General features: G+C 41.1%; 2 protein-coding genes across 7 annotated transcripts in view; one reads left to right on the plus strand and one right to left on the minus strand.

Annotated features, from left to right (window-relative positions):
* LRRIQ4 (leucine rich repeats and IQ motif containing 4) overlaps positions 1-17,378 on the plus strand; it is a 25,197-nt gene extending 7,819 nt beyond the window's left edge. For 2 of the 5 annotated variants that reach the window (XM_054480975.1, XM_054480978.2), the window contains exons 2-6: positions 1,532-2,582; positions 8,408-8,581; positions 10,127-10,265; positions 12,597-12,793; positions 17,084-17,338. In XM_054480975.1, the coding sequence (XP_054336950.1) occupies positions 1,563-2,582; positions 8,408-8,581; positions 10,127-10,265; positions 12,597-12,793; positions 17,084-17,236 (1,683 nt within the window). In that variant the 5' untranslated portion in view covers positions 1,532-1,562 and the 3' untranslated portion in view covers positions 17,237-17,338. Of the gene's footprint in view, positions 1-1,531; positions 2,583-8,407; positions 8,582-10,126; positions 10,266-12,596; positions 12,794-17,083 lie in introns of all 5 variants that reach the window. The other 3 variants (XM_054480979.1, XM_054480980.1, XM_054480976.1) reach the window with 2 other exon arrangements.
* Positions 17,379-19,402: 2,024 nt separating this feature from the next.
* Positions 19,403-20,506, minus strand: part of LRRC31 (leucine rich repeat containing 31) — a 30,309-nt gene continuing 29,205 nt past the window's right edge. For both annotated transcript variants that reach the window (XM_054480986.2, XM_054480985.2), the window contains one exon: positions 19,403-19,850. In XM_054480986.2, the coding sequence (XP_054336961.1) occupies positions 19,519-19,850 (332 nt within the window). In that variant the 3' untranslated portion in view covers positions 19,403-19,518. The remainder of the gene's footprint in view (positions 19,851-20,506) is intronic.

Below are 20,506 nucleotides of genomic sequence, written 5' to 3' on the forward strand. Positions count from 1 at the left end.
AGTAGTCTAAGTCTGCTGATTTTGTTTTCACTAAAGATTATCTTTAGCTCCTTTGCATTTTCATATAAATTTTAGAATCAGCTAGTGAACTTCTACCAAAAAAGAAAAAAAAAAAAAGTTTGCTAAAATTTTGACTAACATTGCATAAAAACTATAGATCCAATTAGGGGAATACCGACATCTTTTTTTTTTTTTTTTTTTAAGACGGAGTCTCGCTCTGTCGCCCAGGCTGGAGTGCAGTGGCGCGATCTCGTTTTACTGCAAGCTCCGCCCCTCGGGTTCACGACATCTTAGCATTACTGAGTATTCTAATCCATGGACATGATTTGTCTCTCCATTTATTAGAGACTTTAATTTGTTTCTGGGTTGGGCTTTAGTTCATTTCAATTAACTGCATTTCCAAAGGTCTCACTTAGACAGAGTTAAGCTCCTTCCAGCCAGGCTTCGGTACTTAAGACCATGGAACTACAGGACCTGTCTCTGTTCTTTAGTCCGGCCTGCAATTTTCCCTGTGGCCGTTTAACCAGCCAAAGACTAATGGGAAGAACTAGTTAGTGGTGAGAACTCACTTTGCATTTGGGGCTACTCCAGATTCTAATCCACTATGCCAGCCCACACATGACTGTTAAAAGTTTGGCAGGTTTATTCTTCTCCCAGAAGTTCCTTTGCCTGTGCCTGTTAAAGGGTTGTTTCTCTGCCTGACAGTCCTCAAACTTGCAAATGCCATCAGGCATGAGAGGGTCTACTCACGGGTCTCTAGTTATTTAGAAAAGGTTGGTGCATCTCTAGAATATAGTGTTTTTGTTGTTGTTTTTGTTTTTGTTTTGTCTTTCTTTGTATCTTCGACTCTCTGGTGGCTTTAAGGAAAAATACTGTATTTTAAAATATGAGGTTTTTCCCTAGTGTTTTCTCAGTGTTATGGTAAGAGCAAGGATCTTTTGCAACCTTCTACATCCTACTGGAAACATTCAGAATAGGCATTTTTTTTTTAACTGAAATTAGGCTGGGAACGGCGGCTCATGCCTGTAATTCCAGCATTTTGGGAGGCCAAGGCAGGTGGACCTGAGGTCGGGAGTTTGAGACCAGCCTGGCCTACATGGTGAAACCCCGTCTCTACTAAAATTACAAAAAAATTTAGCTGGGCGTGGTGGCGGGTGACTGTAATCCCAGCTACTCGGGAGGCTGAAGCAGGAGAATCGAATCACTTGAGCCCAGGAGGAGGAGGTTGTAGTAAGCCGAGATCACACCATTGCACTCCAGCCTGGGCAACAAAAGCGAAACTCTGTCTCAAAAATAAATAAATAAATAAAACTGAAGTTAATCTTTTTTTTTCATGTGAGTCTACGTGTTAGGGGAAGGGGTCTACACTTTAATTCTTCTAACATGAAATACAAAAACCTAAATTTTATGTTCTGTCATAATTTCAAGCACTAAGTTTAATCAACTAGGTTTTAATTTTATTTTTCTTAAGGATAGCAAGTCTGGTGGCAGGTAAATTCTAATTTTTTTCATCCTTTTCACAATATTTCAGATTTTGAATATTTGAGCTTTTCTTCACAATAATGTCAAAAGACATAAAATCAGTAGAACATTCACCTAAAATTCATCAGAGAAATGATCCACAGCCCGTCAATGATAGAACATTTTTCATTGATGCCTCTAATCAGAGCTTGACTGCCATTCCTTTGGAGATCTTCACATTCACAGAATTAGAAGAAGTGCATTTGGAGAATAACCAGATTGAAGAAATTCCCCAGGAGATTCAGCGTTTAAAGAACATCAGGGTCCTCTACCTGGATAAGAACAACTTGAGGAGCCTGTGCCCGGCGCTGGGTCTGCTGAGCAGCCTGGAGAGCCTGGACCTGAGCTACAACCCCATCTTCTCCTCCTCCCTTGTCGTCGTCGGCTTCCTCCACGCCCTGCGCGAGCTCCGGCTCTACCAGACCGACCTGAAGGAAATTCCCGTCGTCATCTGTAAAAACCTCCACCATCTCGAGCTGCTCGGACTGACCGGAAACCACCTGAAATGTCTGCCCAAGGAAATAGTGAACCAGACCAAGCTGAGGGAGATCTACCTGAAGCGAAACCAATTTGAAGTTTTCCCCCAGGAGCTTTGTGTTCTCTACACCCTGGAGATCATTGACCTGGACGAGAACAAAATCGGTGCCATCCCAGAAGAGATCGGACACCTGACGGGGCTGCAGAAGTTCTATATGGCTTCTAACAACCTTCCCGTTCTGCCCGCGTCCCTGTGCCAGTGTAGCCAACTGTCCGTGCTCGATTTATCCCACAACCTCCTCCACTCCATCCCGAAGAGCCTCGCCGAGCTCAGGAAGATGACGGAAATCGGGCTGAGCGGGAACCGCCTGGAGAAGGTGCCACGCCTCATTTGCAGGTGGACCTCGCTGCACCTGCTCTACCTGGGAAACACCGGCCTGCACAGGCTGCGGGGCTCCTTCAGGTGCCTGGTCAACTTGCGCTTCCTGGACCTAAGCCGGAACCATCTGGACCACTGCCCGCTACAGATCTGTGCGCTGAAGAACCTTGAAGTCCTGGGACTGGATGACAATAAAATAGGACAGGTAAGGACTCCCTTTCTGGCTGTCACTATGCTCTCATCCTGCCCTAAGTTGGTTCTGTGTCTAAACAGCAAATTTGAACTGACTTTATGGGCGAAAATCCAAGACTACTAAATATCCAACAAGGTGATACTTTGTATTACTTTCTTTTTCCCTAACAGCAGCAGTAATCATAATAGTAGCTAATGTTTATTTAGAGGGTGTATGTGCCAGTCACTGAGGTAAGTGTTTACATGGATCATCTCATTTACCTCACAACGACTGTGTCCTCAATGGTATATGAAGGAAGTGAGGGGCAGGAAGCTTAACTAACATGTCCAAGGCTACACAGCCTGTAAGTGCTACAGCCGCGATTCCAGCCCACAGCTGCCAGGCTCCAGGGTCTACATTCTTTTTTTTTTTTTTTTTTTTCTCTTCCCCGAGACGGAGTCTCGCTCTATTGCCCAGGCTGGAGTGCAGTGGTGTGATCTCGGCTCACTGCAACGTCCACCTCCCGGGCTTAAGCGGTTCTCCTGCCTCAGCCTTTCGAATAGCTGGGATTACAGGCACCTGCCATCATGCCCAGCTAATTTTTGTATTTTTAGTAAAGACGGGGTTTCACTGTGTTGTCCAGGCTGGTCTCGAACTCCTGACCTCGTGTTCCGCCCACCTCGGCCTCCCAAAGTGCTGGGATTACAAGCGTGAGCCACCGGGCACAGCCCAGGGTCTATATTCTTAACAAAGACAATCTCCCGACAGAGTTTCCATTAACAGCAGATGTTTCTAATACATAACAGCCTTAGAAGCCTAAAGTTCCATCCATAGGAAACTGCAAAACCAGATTTGTCCCAGCAGAAACTGTCCTGTGTGTGCAGGGTGGCATATTCAAAAATGGTCATTTAGTATTGTTGATAATCATGAAATTATGGGAGACAATCTAAATGTCAGTAGGGGAGTGGGCAGATAAACTTCAATATATTCATAAAACGAAGTTATATAGTAATTTAAGTGAACTGGTACTGTATTGCCAATATGGATAGATCTCAGTATTGTGATGTTTATTTAAAAGAAAACCTAAGGTTCTGCATCAAACTGCAGAACCTTATGATACCATTTATAAATTTCGATATCACACAAAACTATATATATATATATTTACATATATGTATATACATACACACATATACACACAACACATATTTTATGGATATTTTTATATATAATGAAAATATAAAATGTTGACTGGAAGAAAACTAAATTCATGAAGGTGGCTGCCTCTGGGAAGAGAGAAGGAAGTCAACAAAATAGGGAAGCAGCTGGATGCAGTGGCTCACTCCTCTAATCCCAGCACTTTGGGGGGCCAAGGAGGGAGGATCACTAGAGGCCAGAAGTTCAAGACCATGCTGGGCAATGTAGGACTGTGTCTTTAAAAACCAAGAAAGCAAATGGGGAAGAGATCATAAGGGGACTGAACTTAATTGCAGTATTTCATTTTGTTTATTAAAAGATTTGGGCAGTTGGGCACGCATGGGTTTATGTTTATTATTTTATAATATTCTATTTATTTTAATTCTATTTATTTATTTATTTATTTATTTATTTATTTATTTATTTATTTTTGAGATGGAGTCTCACTCACTCTGTCACCCAGGCTGGAGTGCAGTGGTGCTATCTTGGCTCACTGCAACCTCTGCCTCCTGGGTTCAAGCGATTCTCCTGCCTCAGCCTCCCAAGTAGCTGGGACTACAGGTGTGCGCCATCACACCCGGCTAATTTTTGTATTTTTAATAGAGACGGGGTTTCACCATGTTGGCCAGGCTGGTCTCAAACTCCTGGCTTCAAGTGATCCACCCGTTTTGGCCTCACAAAGTGCTGGGATTACAGGTGTAAGCCACCATGCCTGACCTATAATATTTGATTTAAAAAGAAAAAAATAGCTGTTAAGAGCAAAAGACAACTGTAGAGGGAGTAAAAAGGGGAATTTGGAAATCAACAACTATAATCAATAGTTCTGCTTTACCTGGCCATGGACACCAGTCTCATATGTTCCCTATAAATTACAAAAGTCCTGGGCCTTACAGATTTATTTTTTAAAATCTTTTTTTTTTTTTTTTGAGATGAGCTCTCGCTCTGTCGCCCAAGCTGGAGTGCAATGGCACCATCTCAGCTCACTGCAACCTCCACCTCCCAGGTTCAAGCGATTCTCCTTCCTCAGCCTCCCAAGTAGCTGGGACTACAGGTGTCTGCCACCACGCCCGGCTAATTTATGTATTTTTGGTAGAGGCAGGGTTTCACCATATTGGCCAGGCTGGTCTCAAACTCCTGACCTCGTGATCTGCCCACCTCAGCCTCCCAAAGTGCTGGGATTACAGGCGTAAGTCACTGTGCCCGGCTGCTAAAAAAATCTTTTATTTGATTTTTTATTTCTAGAACTGTTTTCCCCAAATTGCTATGGGGTTTTAAAGCTGCCTTTCAGGAAGTAAACATTTTGATGGTAACTTGTAGATTTAGATTGAGATTCTAGGACTTAATCTCCACTGATGTAGCAACTCACCTTGGAGGATTTTTGAGGTTCCGTGAGAGCCCATCCCTGAACTATTCCACTGCTGAAGTAAGATATTCCTTTTAGTGGACAAAGTCTGTCATTCTGCAGTTGGAGTGAAAGACTTAAAATATAAAGTACATGTGGGAAGGATAACACATTATACTGAGCCATGAATAATACCTAATCCTTTTCTGAGAGAAATTTTAAGAAATCAAAGGAGCGAATCACACACAGACTGCTTGTTAACAAAAATAAGCTTCATCCAATACCAAGTTTTAGCACAAGTCAAACTGCACTGAAATGTAGACATGTTAAATATTATTGTATTGAACATGACAATCTCTATGTACCAGTGCTTTTTCCTCTTCAGTTATTCTGATGGGTTGTGTGTGTGTGTGTGTGCATTTGTCCTCCCTTCTCAATTTCCTCTCATGCTAATACCACCTTCCAATGCATTTCTCTCCTTAATGAAACATGGCCTTTAAGTCAGCTCATTATCTCTCCCTCCCCAAAGACTCAACTCATGGGTTACTAGCTCTTAAAGCCTAACCAGTAGCTTCTACTTGCCTGTGTGCATGCAAAAAATATCTGATTTTCAATGTGTACCTAGATGGATTTTATTTGTAGAGTATACTTCTATTAAAGGAGAAAACCAGGCCACGTGTGGTGGCTCACGCCTGTAATCACAACACTTTGGGAGGATGAGGCAACTGGATCAACTGAGGTCAGGAGTTTGAGACCAGCCTGGCCAACATGGCGAAACCCCACCTCTACTAAAAATACAAAAATTAGTCAGGCATCGTGGTGGGCACCTGTAATCCCAGCTACTCGGGAGGTTGAGGCAGGAGAATCGCTTGAACCCAGGAGGTAGAGGTTGCAATGAGCCAAGATTGTACCATTGCACTCCAGCCGAGGCAAGAAGAGTGAAACTCCGTCTCAAAAAAAAAAAAAAAAGAAAAAAAGAAAAAGGAAAAAAAAATGTACCAGATCCCAAAATGGCTATATGTCAATTATAGTGTCATCAGTAATTGTCCTCATCTAATGCTCTACAGATTTTCTATACATCTAGATTTCTTCTCATTATACTTTACTATGACGATGATGAAACTAACTACTGGATCTTAAATACCCCCCAAAAAATTTTTTGAACATTCAATGTGCTTTGAAAAAGAAAAGCTAAGCTTTTATGAGTTAAGTCAACAGCAATAAGAATGAAATTTCTAGGTTATAATAGAATGGTTAGATTGAAAAATCTTTTTTCATTGTTTTGGACTGCACAGAACGCAGGCATTTTGTATTGAAGAGATCTAAGTGCTTGATGAAGAATTTTGAAATAGCCAAAGAGGAAAGCTTAAACATCAGTTTCTCCAAAGATTGACTTCATCTAATTAAAATAAATAGGTAAATAAATAAAACTGGAAAACTGTTACAGCATTTTTAGGAAAATGAGTCCTTACTCTACACAAAAAAGAGAAAAATGCATTATGGAAGATTCCAAGTATGTGAAACTTTTACAGATAGGTTGTCCTACAGTGAACTTTCTTTTTTCTCCAACTGTAAGTGACCCATTCACCAACTACCTGTCTATTCCACCCATCCATAGAGAGGTGGGGATGGGAGTGGCTCAGCTGAGCTCTAGCCAGAATGAAAGTAGGGTCGCTGACCAGGGAATGGATGGGAAGAATGCCCATGGGCTCAAGCAGGGAACTGTGGGGAAGGATTTCCCAGTTAGGAATTAAGCCAGATAAAGGAACATATGAGTTAAGGAGCTGTTGAGCTATATAGCTGGGATTTTTTTCTACGAGAAAATAAGGCATCTCTGTAACACAGTCAATAGGGTGATTGTCACATATTTTAAGAATGAGATTTTTTCGCCGGGTGCGGTGGCTCATGCCTGTAATCTCAGCACTTTGGGAGGCCTAGGCGGGCAGATCACGAGGTCAGGAGATCGAGACCATCCTGGCTGACACGGTGAAACCCCGTCTCTACTAAAAATACAAAAAATTAGCCGGGCGTGGTGGCAGGCGCCTGTAGTCCCAGCTACTCGGGAGGCTGAGGCAGGAGAACGGTGTGAACCTGGGAGGCAGAGCTTGCAGTGAGCCGAGATCGCGCCACTGCACTCCAGCCTGGGCTACAGAGCGAGACTCCGTCTCAAAAAAAAAAAAAAAAAAAAAAGAGATTTTTTTCCCATGTGGTTCCCATGGTCCAGAAAGAAACCGATAGACGGACATAACGGTGAAGCTGATTTTGGCTGTACTAAAGTAGGAAATCTGATGATTAGAAGTAGCCATAGAAGATAATGAGCTTTTCTTCACAGGAGGTGGTGTTTAGATACAACTGGATGGCTCACTATAGAAAGTATGCAACCACTGTATTAGAAGGTTGAAATAGAGAACCTTCTTAAGGCCTTCCAGCACTGAAAGTGTGGCACTCTGTGAAATGCCGACCCAGTTCCCACACAGGGTACACAAGCCTGGGTATTCACTGAAAAGCAGAACATGACACGATAGGATCATAATGGAGTTCCCTGAACACTGATTAGAAATGGTGTGAATATATGTTTGCCTCCAACTGAGAGTTCAACTGAAGTTTCAAAATTATTAAAGCCTTTTAGGATGAAGAGTCATATCACTAAATTTATTAGTTCCAATAACTGAATTTATAATGAATATTATTATTGCAATATTACACATAACTTTAGTATTTTTCTTTGTATAGTGTCAAGCAGTTGCCACACTACAGTCCATAAATGGCAAGAACATAGGTTAAAAATTGCTCCAATTTTTTTTTTTGAGACAGATTCTCGCTCTGTCGCCCAGGCTGGAGTGCAGTGGCACAATCTCGGCTCACTGCAACCTCCGCCTCCCACATTCCAGAGATTCCCCTGCCTCAGCCTCCCGAGTAGCTGGGATTGTAGGCACCTGCTACCACGCCCAGCTAATTTTTGTATTTTTTAGTGGAGACAGGGTTTCGCCATGTTGGCCAGGCTGGTCTTGAACTCCTGACCTCAGGTGATCCACTGGCCTTGGCCTCCCAAAGTGCTGGGATTAAAGGCATAAACCACCGCGCCCAGCCACAAAAAATTGCTTCAGTTTAAAGTGGTGCATAAAAGTGAAATCAGAGACTTTAGATCTACAAGTATAAATACTGTAATGCAGATATGTGCACAAATTTTTCATCAGTAGGAGAGGCTAAGTTACTCCACTTGTTTAGCAGTCTGCCTCAAAACCAAAAGCCCAATTTATCTCTGCTGACTGTTAAAAATAATCTTGACCTGAAACTTATCTTTTTGGAATACTTCTAGTTACCTTCAGAATTGGGCTCACTTTCAAAACTGAAGATACTTGGACTAACAGGAAATGAGTTCCTTTCCTTTCCGGAGGAAGTCCTTTCTTTAGCGTCTTTAGAGAAATTATACATGGGGCAAGACCAGGGATTCAAACTTACCTATGTGCCAGAACACATTAGGAAACTGCAGGTAAGCCTCCCCAAATGAGCAGGCTAAGAAGCACCTGCCACTGCCTCTTAAATTGGCTGAAACTGAGAAAATATGAGGTCTCCACAGGCTGGATGTAGAATCATCCATACTAGATTTCCAGCTTCAGACAAGCAATCATTTTTACATTTTGAGGTTTCCACTGTCCGTGAACAACTCTTCAACATTTCATTGTGATTGCTGTTGGATATGTCCTGCCATACTTCTTTCCACTGTGTGATTTGGTGTGTTTCATTTACAGAAATTGGGTCATAACTCTTCCCATTTAATTTCCACTTTTTATAAGTAGCCCCCGAAAACTGGACTATTTTGAAGTTAAAGAGTATCATACAAGAGTGACATGCTGGGAGCCTACATTTTGGTGCCCAGGATTTCCTGTAAGGGGAAGTGTGACCTCTCTCCCTGATTGGAAAAGGGAAATCATGTTGCACCAGCTTCCTGGATCTGCAGGGCTGTGAGAAATACTTGCAAAGCAACAGGATAACTTCATTAAAAGTAGCCATACTAGGGTGTCTTCATATATTCATCCTTTAAAGAACTGTTATTTTTTTTTCATGTTCCTATTGCTGCACTTTTTTTTTTGACAGAGTTTCACTCTTGTTGCCCAGGCTGGAGTGCAATGGCTCACTGCAAGCTCCACCTCCCAGGTTCAAGCGATTCTCCTGCCTCAGCCTCCCAAATAGCTGGGATTATAGGCGCCCACCACCACACCTGGCTAATTTTGTATTTTTAGTAAAGACGGGGTTTTGCCATGTTGGCCAGGCTGGTCTCAAACTCCTGACCTCAGGTGATCCACCTGCCTCGGCCTCCCAAAGTGCCGAGATTGCAGGCATAAGCCACGCATCTGACCTGCTGCACTCTTAATGATGATAAAGTAGGCGTGGGCCACCACATAACCCCAGTCATGCAATGCCATGCACAGCATAGGTAGTCCTCACTATGACATAGTGTGTCTATTACTAATTCTCCATTCCTTTGCCCTGTGTTCATAGAACACCTTTCATCATCTTTTCCTTTGTACCTGTCATGCCACAATCTTAGAGTGAAGTACAAACATTAGATTTTTGCCCAGTGAAGTTGAAAATAGTTATTTTGAATACATTCAAACCCATTCCCTGTGCATTTTGGCTACTTTCACTGCAGCAATATTGGGTTGATAGTTGAGGCAATTATCATTCTGTAGCAACTGCCACAGATAATTAGCTATTAAAAAGGAGTTAATGATAAATGTAGTTAAATTATTCAAATTATTTTTTCATAAAGTTCTGGTGAAACAAATAAGCACTAGATGTCTGTAGTCTCTTTTCCCTGCGTAAATGGAAACTAAGTCTAATGGATTTACTCAAAAATAATTTTATGTCTTGACGATGGTCCTTTAGACATGCTTTTTCCCTTTAACCCAATGCATAATTTCCTCATTGAAAGTGAAAAAAAAAAAAAAAAAATGCGTGGGCACCCACAGGTGATTCTGGTTATTATAATTAATTAATCAAGGTATATTATTATGGTACACTCATGTTATTTCAGAGTCTCAAAGAGCTATATATAGAGAACAATCATCTGGAGTACCTGCCCATATCTTTGGGGTCAATGCCTAACCTAGAAGTTCTTGACTGCCGGCACAATTTGCTTAAGCAACTTCCAGATGCCATTTGCCAAGCACAAGGTGAGGAAACTTGGTAGATTCACAGCCTAGCAGGGTTTGTGGCCAGCATTTCCCATGGCGAATGGCTTCCTTGCTTTGCTAAAGACTGATCTCAGTGTTCAGAGAACTGAGTCTATCCCATTACTTCCCTGCAGGGCTCACTTAGCGACATGGGGGAGGCCAGGTGTCCTGATTAGTATAGCTAAGAGTCTTGCAAAGGCAGTTAAGTCATTTATTAAAATGGAAAAGTAAATAGCAACTGCTAAGAAAATTAGCATTCACCCATACATTTATTACACTACCAACAATAATTTACTGTACACTTACTACATGCCAGAATTTGGAGTTGGGATCCTGCAGTAAATTTCATCTAGGTCACTGAGTCACTTGAATAAAAGAAAAAGTATTGGCCCAGAGTGGTGAAATTAGCAGGGGACTTTCTTGGAGCTACATAATTGACCTGGAAAACTATATATGATTCCTATTTAAATAGCCAAATATTTTCCACTACACTAAGCCATTCTTTGTCTGTACATTCATCCATCCACTTAACATGCTTTGGCTGAGCACCCACTGGGACCAGATTTTAAATGTTTCTTTTTTTTTTTCTGAATCCTAGGCTTATGCACATGTTTTCAAACTATGGCTATTCTTTTTTTTTTTTTTTTTAAGACAGAGTCTCGCTCTGTCGCTCAGGCTGGAGTGCAGTGGCGCAATCTCGGCTCCCTGCAAACTCCACCTCCCGGGTTCATGCTATTCTTCTGCCTCAGCCTCCTGAGTAGCTGGGACTACAGGCGCCCGCCACCACGCCCGGCTAATTTTTTTTTTAGTAGAGACGGGGTTTCACTGTGTTAGCCAGGATGGTCTCGATCTCCTGACCTCGTGATCTGCCCACCTTGGCCTCCCAAAGTGCTGGAATTACAGGCGTGAGCCACCATGCCCAGCCCAAACTATAGCTATTCTTTAATGAAAAAAGAATGAAGAGATATTAGAGTGGAAGCTGATGCCTACTCATAAGACATTCAAAAATTGGAGGCAAGGCCAGGCGCGGTGCTCACGCCTATAATCCCATCACTTTGGGAGGCCGAGGCGGGCAGATCACCTGAGGTTAGGAGTTCAAACCAGCCTGGCCAACATGGTGAAACCCCATCTCTACTAAAAATACAAAATTAGCTGAGTGTGATGGCACGTGCCTGTAATCCCAGCTACTTGGGAGGCTGAGGCAGGAGAATTGTTTGAATACGGGAGGCAGAGGTTGCAGTGAGCTGAGATTGCACCACCACACTCCAGCCTGGCAACAGGGCGAGACTCTGTTTTAATAAAAATAAAAAAATTAAAAAAAAAAAAAGAAAAAAAAATGGAGGCAAGGGGTTGTAGGCAGTACTCCTTAGTAATGCTCTTGATCATAAATTTTTATCCTGTCCTTGGTCCCTGGAGGAGTGAAATATTCTCAAAATTTTTCAGTGTTTTCTATTTTTCTCTCTCTAATATTTATGGACACTGGCTTCAACAACTTTGAATTGTTATAAAGAAGTTGTAGGCCAGGCGTGGTGGCTCACACCTGTAATTCCAGCACTTTGGGAGGCCGAGGCAGGCAGATCATGAGGTCAGGAGTTCGAGACCAGCCTAGCCAATACAGTGAAACCCCATCTCTACTAAAAATACAAAAATTAGCTGGGCTTGGTGGTGGGTGCCTGTAATCCCAGCTACTCAGGAGAATGAGGCAAGGAGAATCACTTGAACCCGGGAGGCGGAGGTTGCACTGAACCGAGATCGCACCACTGCACTCCAGCCTCGGTGACAGAGCTAGACTCTGTCTCAAAAAAAAAAAAAAAAAAAAAAAAAAAAAATTAGCCAAGTGTGGTGGCGTGCATCTGAAATCCCAGCTACTTGGGAGTCTGAGGTACTTGAATTGCTTCAACCTGGGAGGCAGAGGTTGTAGTGAGCCCAGATCATGCCACTGTACTCCAGCCTGGGCAACAAAGTGAGACTCTGTCTCAAAAAAAAAAAAAAAAAAAAATCAATAGTCTGCTGACCTTAGGAACAGCAGGGTCTGAGAGTGATTTTTCCCAGTGGGCTGTCAGTTTCAGCTAAAAACTGTTGCTCTAAACAAACAAAACATTTGGAATATCTGGAGACTGAATTCTGTTCTCTTCATTTTGAGAAGGAGCAAACACAGAGCTTGAACTTTTATTAGATGGTAGAAAAAGTTTTGTCGGGTCTTGTGCATCCTTCCTCTCATTCCCTTTGCAAATGCAGAATTGGATCCCTCACCTCTGTGGACAGGATTAGGTGACAAGTTAATATTGTTTCTTCTAAGATTGATCCACCATTACAAAAAAATCTTTTCAGCTTTGAAAGAATTACAGCTGGAGGACAACTTGCTCACCCATCTTCCGGAGAATTTGGATTCCCTAGTGAATCTTAAGGTTCTGACACTGATGGACAATCCCATGGAAGAACCCCCAAAAGAAGTGTGTGCTGAAGGCAATGAGGCCATATGGAAATACCTCAAGGAAAACAGAAACAGGAATATAATGGCAACAAAGGTAAAATCAGCCCAGATTCTTGATAACAGTTGCTTTAGAGGGAGTCTAAAGGTAAACACAGTACAGATTATCCTGTGGAGCAACTCCTTACACCCTTGTCCTGCTTCTGAAAAGAGAAGTTACTTGGTAACTTTTATGTCCCCAGGGCTAAGTAAGAAGATTTTTAAATGTCAGCCCTAGCATTTTTGTCTTTTATGTCCCTTATTTCTTTGTCCAATAAGAAGCCAACAAATAGGCAAAGGAAACCAAAACTTCAACATTTCAAACAATCTAAAATTCTTGGACTATTTCATTGGAATGAAAAAAGCTTGTATTAACAAAAGCAGTAAAATAAGTTTAAAAAATTAGAAATGAAAGCATTTATAGATGAGAGGCTGAGCCCAGGGTTCTGAGCTGCCATTAATAAGGATCAAAGGGCTGAGATCCTTGTAATGCTGCTCTAGCCCTTTGAGCCCATGGAGATGTAGGACAGGTCTGGAATGTGTCCACTTCAGCCAGTGTTCTTTATTCTCCAACTGGCCCAAGTCCCCATCATCTCATAGCCAGATAACTACATAAGCCCTCTGACTAGTGTCCCTGCTTCCATGCCAGCTCCCCTACAACATACCTTCTGCTCAGCAGTTGCACTGATGCTCCACTGAAATTGGCAATCCTCCATTACACTCAGAGTAAGAGTTAAGTCTTCAGTCCATAAAACCACCTCTCAATAGCCCTCAACCCTATCAGACCTAATGTCCTCCCTTTTATGATAAATCTTTTGTGATACCTTTTTTACTATTCCAAAATAAATTCAGAGATAATAAAAACGTACAAAAGGACATAATTTTAATCAAAATAATGCCTGAGTTGCAATTTAAAGGAGAAAGAAAAGTAATGTATATACAAATATATATTTCAGGCCTGGCGCGGTGGCTCTCGCCTGTAATCCCAGCACTTTGGGAGGCTGAGGCGGGTGGATCACTTGAGGTCAGGAGTTCGAGATCAGCCTGACCAACATGGTGAAACCCTGTCTCTACTAAAAATACAAAAATTAGCTGGGCATGGTGGTGCGTGCCTGTAATCCCAGCTACTCTGGAGGCTGAGGCAGGAGAATCGCTTGAACCCAGGAGGAGGGGGTTACAGTGAGCCTAGATCGTGCCACTGCACTCCAGCCTGGGCAACAGCTGTCTCAAAAAATAAATGATTAAATTATTTCAATGTGTATATGCTCAGGATGGATTACACTTGAAAGAATGAAAGTTGTGGTTCTTAACTGAATACTTCCTAAAAGCATTTTGAAAAACTGTACACCCTCTTGCACGTTCTTAAAATGATATTTAACATTGTTGGCCACAAGTTTAAATCATTGCAAAGGATGTAATTTCCAGTGAATTTTAAATGTTGACATTTTAAAATAGAGCTGTTAGATCAATATTTTAAATGTATCCAGTGGAAACTGAATATCATTATGATTTGTCAACACCAATTTACAAATACTCAAACAAGTTATTATTTTATAGGCAGAATTTTTATATCATATTCCTTTTTTTCTTAAACATGTACTTCCATTCTACTTTCCCCTCAAAATTGATCCTAAGGTTATACATACATATACACATGTAAGTCTTTCATAGATTGCTCTTTTGTACTTCTAGGCAACAAAAATATTTATATAAATTAAATTTTAAAAATTTAAAAATGTATATACATTACAACTATTAGTAGTATAAAATCACCTAAAACAACATAAAATTTCTTACAAATTTTAATAATTATTAGACATATAGGATTTTTTAGAACAGTGTACCAATATGAGAGGGTTTTTTTAGCACAGTTTATATATTCATGCATAAATATTGATGATTATTAGAATAACACAGGGTTGATTATAGATTCTACTCCTGTTTCTCATTTTACAGATGAAAGCCTTGAAAAACCTTGTTCACGTAGATGAGTTAATGAGAACAGAAGAAGCTTTTTTTGCCTGTAATGTTTTATTTTTAAAAAACTATGCTTCATGCATCTCTGAGCTTCTTCCAGATTTATATCCCCCAAATCGATAGCAGGTCTTAGCTGACATGTCAACTAGGCTTCCCTTATTTTTTCTTGAAGGTAGAATTAGAAACCACCTGTCTTGCAAAAGGATTGGTTAACCAGTCCCTAGAGTCATTCATTTTCTCATCAACACTTGTACTTTGAATTGTCTTTTTCTTTGTGTGTGTGTGTGTGTGTGTGTGTGTGTGTGTGTGTCTGTGTCCTAATGATTTTTGGAGTCCAGGGCAATGCACCATAGTAAGATTCAGGTGGGTGCAAGCTATGCCCTTCCTCTGTGGAGCACCAAAGGGGCAACTGGGATGGGGGATCTGCAGTTATGTTCTCGGGATGATTTTAGGAAGGGTACATATGGAAGTTGAAGCTCAGGAAATGGACTGTCTTCAACCTATCCATGCCTGCACACCATTGGAAAGGCTTTGTAGACCAGGGTACAGGCCACACAATTGAAGACTGCTTAACCTTAAGACAACAAAAAGCCCCATAAATTTCCAAAATGCCTCTAGAGAGCAGTGCTGTTCCCTGGATCCCAATTGGTCTGCTGTTTTCACTCCCCATCTCCTCTTTCCTACTCTCACTGGACTTCAGTCACAAGCAGATCCCTGGTGTTCTTCCAAGGACCAAGCGTGTTCCTGGCTCAGGGCCTTAACACTGGCTCTTCCTGTGCCCAGAGATGCTTCCCCCAGATACGGGCAAGATTCTGGCCCTCACTTCATTCCATCTCTGCTTACGTTCTCTTATCAGAGAGCCCTTCCTTGATCCACCTTATATAAAACAGCATGCCCCCAGCCACCTCTTTCATTTCTTCATTCATTCAACAAACATTATTGAGCTTCTACTATGCACCAGACACTGTTCTAAGCATTGAGATACATCAGTGAACAAAACAAATATTTATGTCCTCACAGTACTTAAAATCTAGTAGGAGGGAAATAAAAGCATGAAATATAAAACATAAAATTAAATACTATGTTAGAGAGTGCTACTGTTAAAAAAAAAAAAAAAAAAAGGTTAGCCTAAGGGGAACTGAAATTGCCAGTAGTGTGTGGAGGTGGGGAAGTGGTTGATTTAAATAAGATTGTCAGAGTAGGCCTCATTGAAAATATGACAGTCTTAGCTTAGGCTGCCACAACAAAACACCATAGAACAGGCGGCTTAAACAACGGAAATGTATTTTCTCACAGTTCTGGAGGCCGGAAGTCTAAGGTCAGAGTATCAGCATGATTGGAGTCTGGTGAAGGCCCTCTTCCTGGCCTGTAGAAGCTGACTTCTCCCTGTGTCTTCATACGACAGAAAGAGAGAGAGAGATTGCACTAGAGAGTGCTAACTCTCTGATGTCTCTCCTTATAAGGCCACTAATCGCATCATGAGGACCCTGCCGTTATGACCTCATCTAAATCTAATCATCTCCCCAAAGCCCCTTCTCCAAATTCATTCACCCTGGGGATTAGGGCTTCAACATATGAATTTGGGGCAACACAGTTCAGTCCGTAGCAATGACAATCGAGCAAATCCTTGAAGGAGCGGAGGGGTGAGCCATCTGAATACTGAGAAGAGTTCCAGGCAAAGAAAGCAGTGAATATACAGGCCCTGAGTCACAACTGTGCCTGTGTGTCTGAGCAGGGAGGAGGCCCGCACAGCTGGAGCAGAGGGAGCCAGGGAAAGGGCAGTTAAGAGGTTAGAGGGGTCAGGATTGGGGAGGCAGATCAGAGAAGGCCTTGTAAGCCATATAAGGACTTCGGCTAATATTCAGAGAAAAATGGGGAGCCACGGGACAAGTCTGCTGCTAGAGGAGGAGGGAATAGGATCCAGGGAACAAGTGAGGGCTGGCTTTAGGCAGGAGCACAGACAGCCCAGTAAGGAGCGGGAAGGCAGGGCATAGGCACTCAGATCCCCTCACCATGCGCGGTCACTCTCCATAGCACTCATCACCGTCTGACAAATTGAACATTCATGTGTTTATTTTTTACTGTCTCTTCCCTCACTGGAATGTGAGCTGCATAAAGTTGAGACAGTTATTTCTCTGCTGTTGCCCAAAAGTCTAGAACAGGCCCTGGCACATAAAAACAATAAATGCATTTTTTTAAAAATTTGTCTGAATGCCTGGCCAATTGAGAAAGATAGAAAATAAAATTTAGAGTTCTAATCACATCCCATTCTCCACGTCTTCAAGACCACGTATCAGAATAAAGAGATTTAACAATTTCCAGTTCATTGTGATACCAGCCGATGCTGAATTTGGGTTTATCTTGTTTTCAGATTCAGGCATGGTGGCGTGGAATAATGGTACGGAAAGGATTTGGGAAATTCGGTGAACTACTAAAACCACGAAAGAAAGGAAAGATCTCTCCAAAAGATAAGAAAGGAAAGAAGGATGTAAAAGGAAAACCAGGAAAGGGAAAAAAGAAATAATCCTGTAAATTGATAAATTGGGGTAATGGACCTTGATGGATTAAGAAGGCAAAATATCTAGGAATTAGATGCCTACTACATTAAAATTATTCATAAAATTACATTTATGTGTAAAAATAAGTGATTCTTACTTTTACTGAAATATTTATGGATAAAATGATATAACACCTTGGAATTGCTTCTAAATAATATGGGAGGGGGAGGGGAAAGTGGGTAGGAATACAAGTGAAACAAGATTGGCCATACATTGATAACCGTAGAGTAAGGTGATGAGTACACAGGGGTTCTTTATACTATTTGCCCACTTTTATTTATTTATTTATTTTAAGACAGGATCTCACTCTGTTGCCCAGGCTGGCATGCGGTGGTGCAATCTTGGGTCACTGCAACCTCCATTTCCCAGGTTCCAGCAATTCTCATGCCTCGGCCTTGCGAGTAGCTAGGACTACAGGTACATGCCACCACGCCTGGCTAACTTTTATATTTTTTTGGTAGAGATGGGGTTTCACCATGTTGGCCAAGCTGGTCTCAAACTCCTGACCTCAAGTGATCTGCCCGCCTTGGCCTCCCAAAGTGCTGGGATTACATGCATGAGCCACTGCACCCAGCCAGCCTACTTTTAAAACTTTTACTGTGAAATAATTACAGATTCACAGGAAATTCCAAAGAAATGTTTAGGTAGGTCCATGCACTACTCAGCCTCCCTCAACGCTGGCCTCTTTTATAACTATAGCACAATAACAAAACCAGAAGATTGACATTGGTACAATCAACAGTGCACTCATTTGTGTGTGTGTGTTTGTGTAATCCTATGCAATTTTGTCACATATAGTTTTGTGCAGCCACCATCACAATCAAGGCACAGAATTGTTCCATTGCCACAAGTTTCCCTTGTGCTATTCCTCTGTAGCCATACCTACTGCCTACTCCTCTCCCAATGCCTAACTTGTTCTCCAGATCCATAATTGTATCATTTTAGGAATGTCACATAAATGGAAACACACAGTTTGTAACTGGGATTGGCTTTTTTATTCAGCCTAATCCACCTGAAGTCTATCGAACTGGGGGCATGTATCAGTGGTTTGTTCCTTTCTGTTGCTGAGGAGTATTCCATAGTCCCACAGTTTGTTTAACCTTTCACTCATTGTTTCCAGTTTTTTTGCTATTGTGAACAAAGCTGCTATGAACATTCATGCATAGGTTTTTGCATATGCATACATACTCATGGAATTCATGGGAATGCTCACGGTATTCATGGTATTCTTTTATATCATGTAACCCAAAATATCCCCTTTACATCATTCAAAACCTCCTCATCCTGAAAACCTTTTAATTTGGAGTAGTGTTGATTTTACATTTGCATGTCTTTCAGGCAGTGATTGCAATACTAATTATTAGTGTAGTAGAAGAAAGCAAAACATAATTTGACTAGAGCTTGTCAGAATAGAAATGTGTAGACAAACATCTCTGCCATGCAATGACTTTCATGCTCTAGCAAAAGAAAATCAAAAATTTCAAAAATAGTTAGAGCATTAATGACAAAACTGTCATTAATGAACGAAATTAGTTTTATGAAGCAAATTCCATTTCAAAGAAATGCCTGGAGGCAATATGTTAACAATTTTTTTAAACAATAAAAGGTTTTAATTTATTCTAACAAGATGTGTTTTTCATACTGGGTTTTAAATTTTTAATCACTTTTTACTAAGATTTATATGTCAGTGACTATCATTACTGTTCATGGTTTATATCTGAGATAAAAGGCACCAGAATATAAAATAATAAACCATAGAAGAGTACACTTTCTGATAAAAACCTACATAGACTACATTAAGATACATACAGTAATAGTACGATACATGAAACTATTAGACAGCTAGTGCCTTTCACATTAGAATTACACACACACACCCCTTTACATTTAGAACATTTAACTTGTAGGAAAAGAAGAGGCAAAACATTTCTGGGCAAGAGAAAAGCAGTTGCAGTACCAAAATCTAAACAGTTTTGGCAAGGCTTCTAAACAGCAAATGAACTAATTATATATCCAAAACAAATCCATTGAAAAATGCCATTTTTGTTTCATAAGACAGAGAATAATGGCATGCTCATATTAGATATTTTATACATAAATATATATATATATATATTTACAAAGCTCTTGTAATAGAAGTCCCATTAAACGGCCCAGAAGTTGAAATTCAGTTCATGACTCTGGAATTCGTTCATGTTCTTTTCCTTCGGAGAATGGTTTGTAGCTCAGCAGGACAAGGGAAATCAGTTTACTGAAACCTACCATGGTCAAAACGAATGCTTCTTTTTTTATCTTGGTCAAAGCATTCTAGTTCTTCCTCCTGTGAAGCTGGGAGAATCCATCTTTTCATTCCTATCTCAGTGATCTGAGGAAGCTTGGTCACAGCATATAACAAGTGTCTAAACCATTGTCCACAATCTCGAAAATTTGATGGTCGAAGGCTAATATCCAGCTCGATTAGCTCTTTGAGGAACCGCACGTTTTGGCAGAACATGGTCCACCCTGCATCACAGATGCTGTCATTGTAGCTCAGGTCCAGCTTTTGCAGTTTGGCCAGATGACCCGTCTGTATGACCGATGCTGGAAAACAAAATCACTCTAAATGCTAACATACAAGAATACTGTCTGCCATGGCTATTCCCATTTCCCATAACACTATCTCCAGGAATAGTAATGACAAGATTAGTAATTAGTAATGATTTGTTATTAGCAGCTTTATTCAGGACATCTGAAATTAGTAACAGATTTCCTCTCTGTACATCCCATCTACAACTTTTTTTATTTCTTTTTCCAAATCCCAACCCAATAACTTTTTTTTGTCAAGTTCCTGCTCTCTGTTCCACTGAAGTCCCAGCTCTTCCTACAGATTTTCTCTAATTAAATGTAAAGAGTGATGGCTCATTGGCTTTAACTAAGGACCATTTGTAAATAATCGTCTTGCTGCTTTAATTGCTCATTGTTCATTCATTCAGTACTTCTTCATCCAGCAATTATTTAAATGAGCACTTTCCATATGCAGAACATACCTGGATAATTTCCAATTCACCTTAGAGATCCCAATACACGTGAAAGTTTTCCCTTTGAATAGAACATATCAGTACTACCTACAATGGCACTTAAAATGATGACTAATGTACAATCTGAGCTATTTGATCAGAAAATAAGTAAGTTAAGGATGAAATAAAGACTTCTGTAAGAGGAGGCAGGAGAGATAACCAGGGAAAATGGGACATGCT

This window comes from Pongo pygmaeus, chromosome 2 (genome assembly GCF_028885625.2).
Source record: "Pongo pygmaeus isolate AG05252 chromosome 2, NHGRI_mPonPyg2-v2.0_pri, whole genome shotgun sequence".
NCBI lineage: Eukaryota > Metazoa > Chordata > Mammalia > Primates > Hominidae > Pongo > Pongo pygmaeus.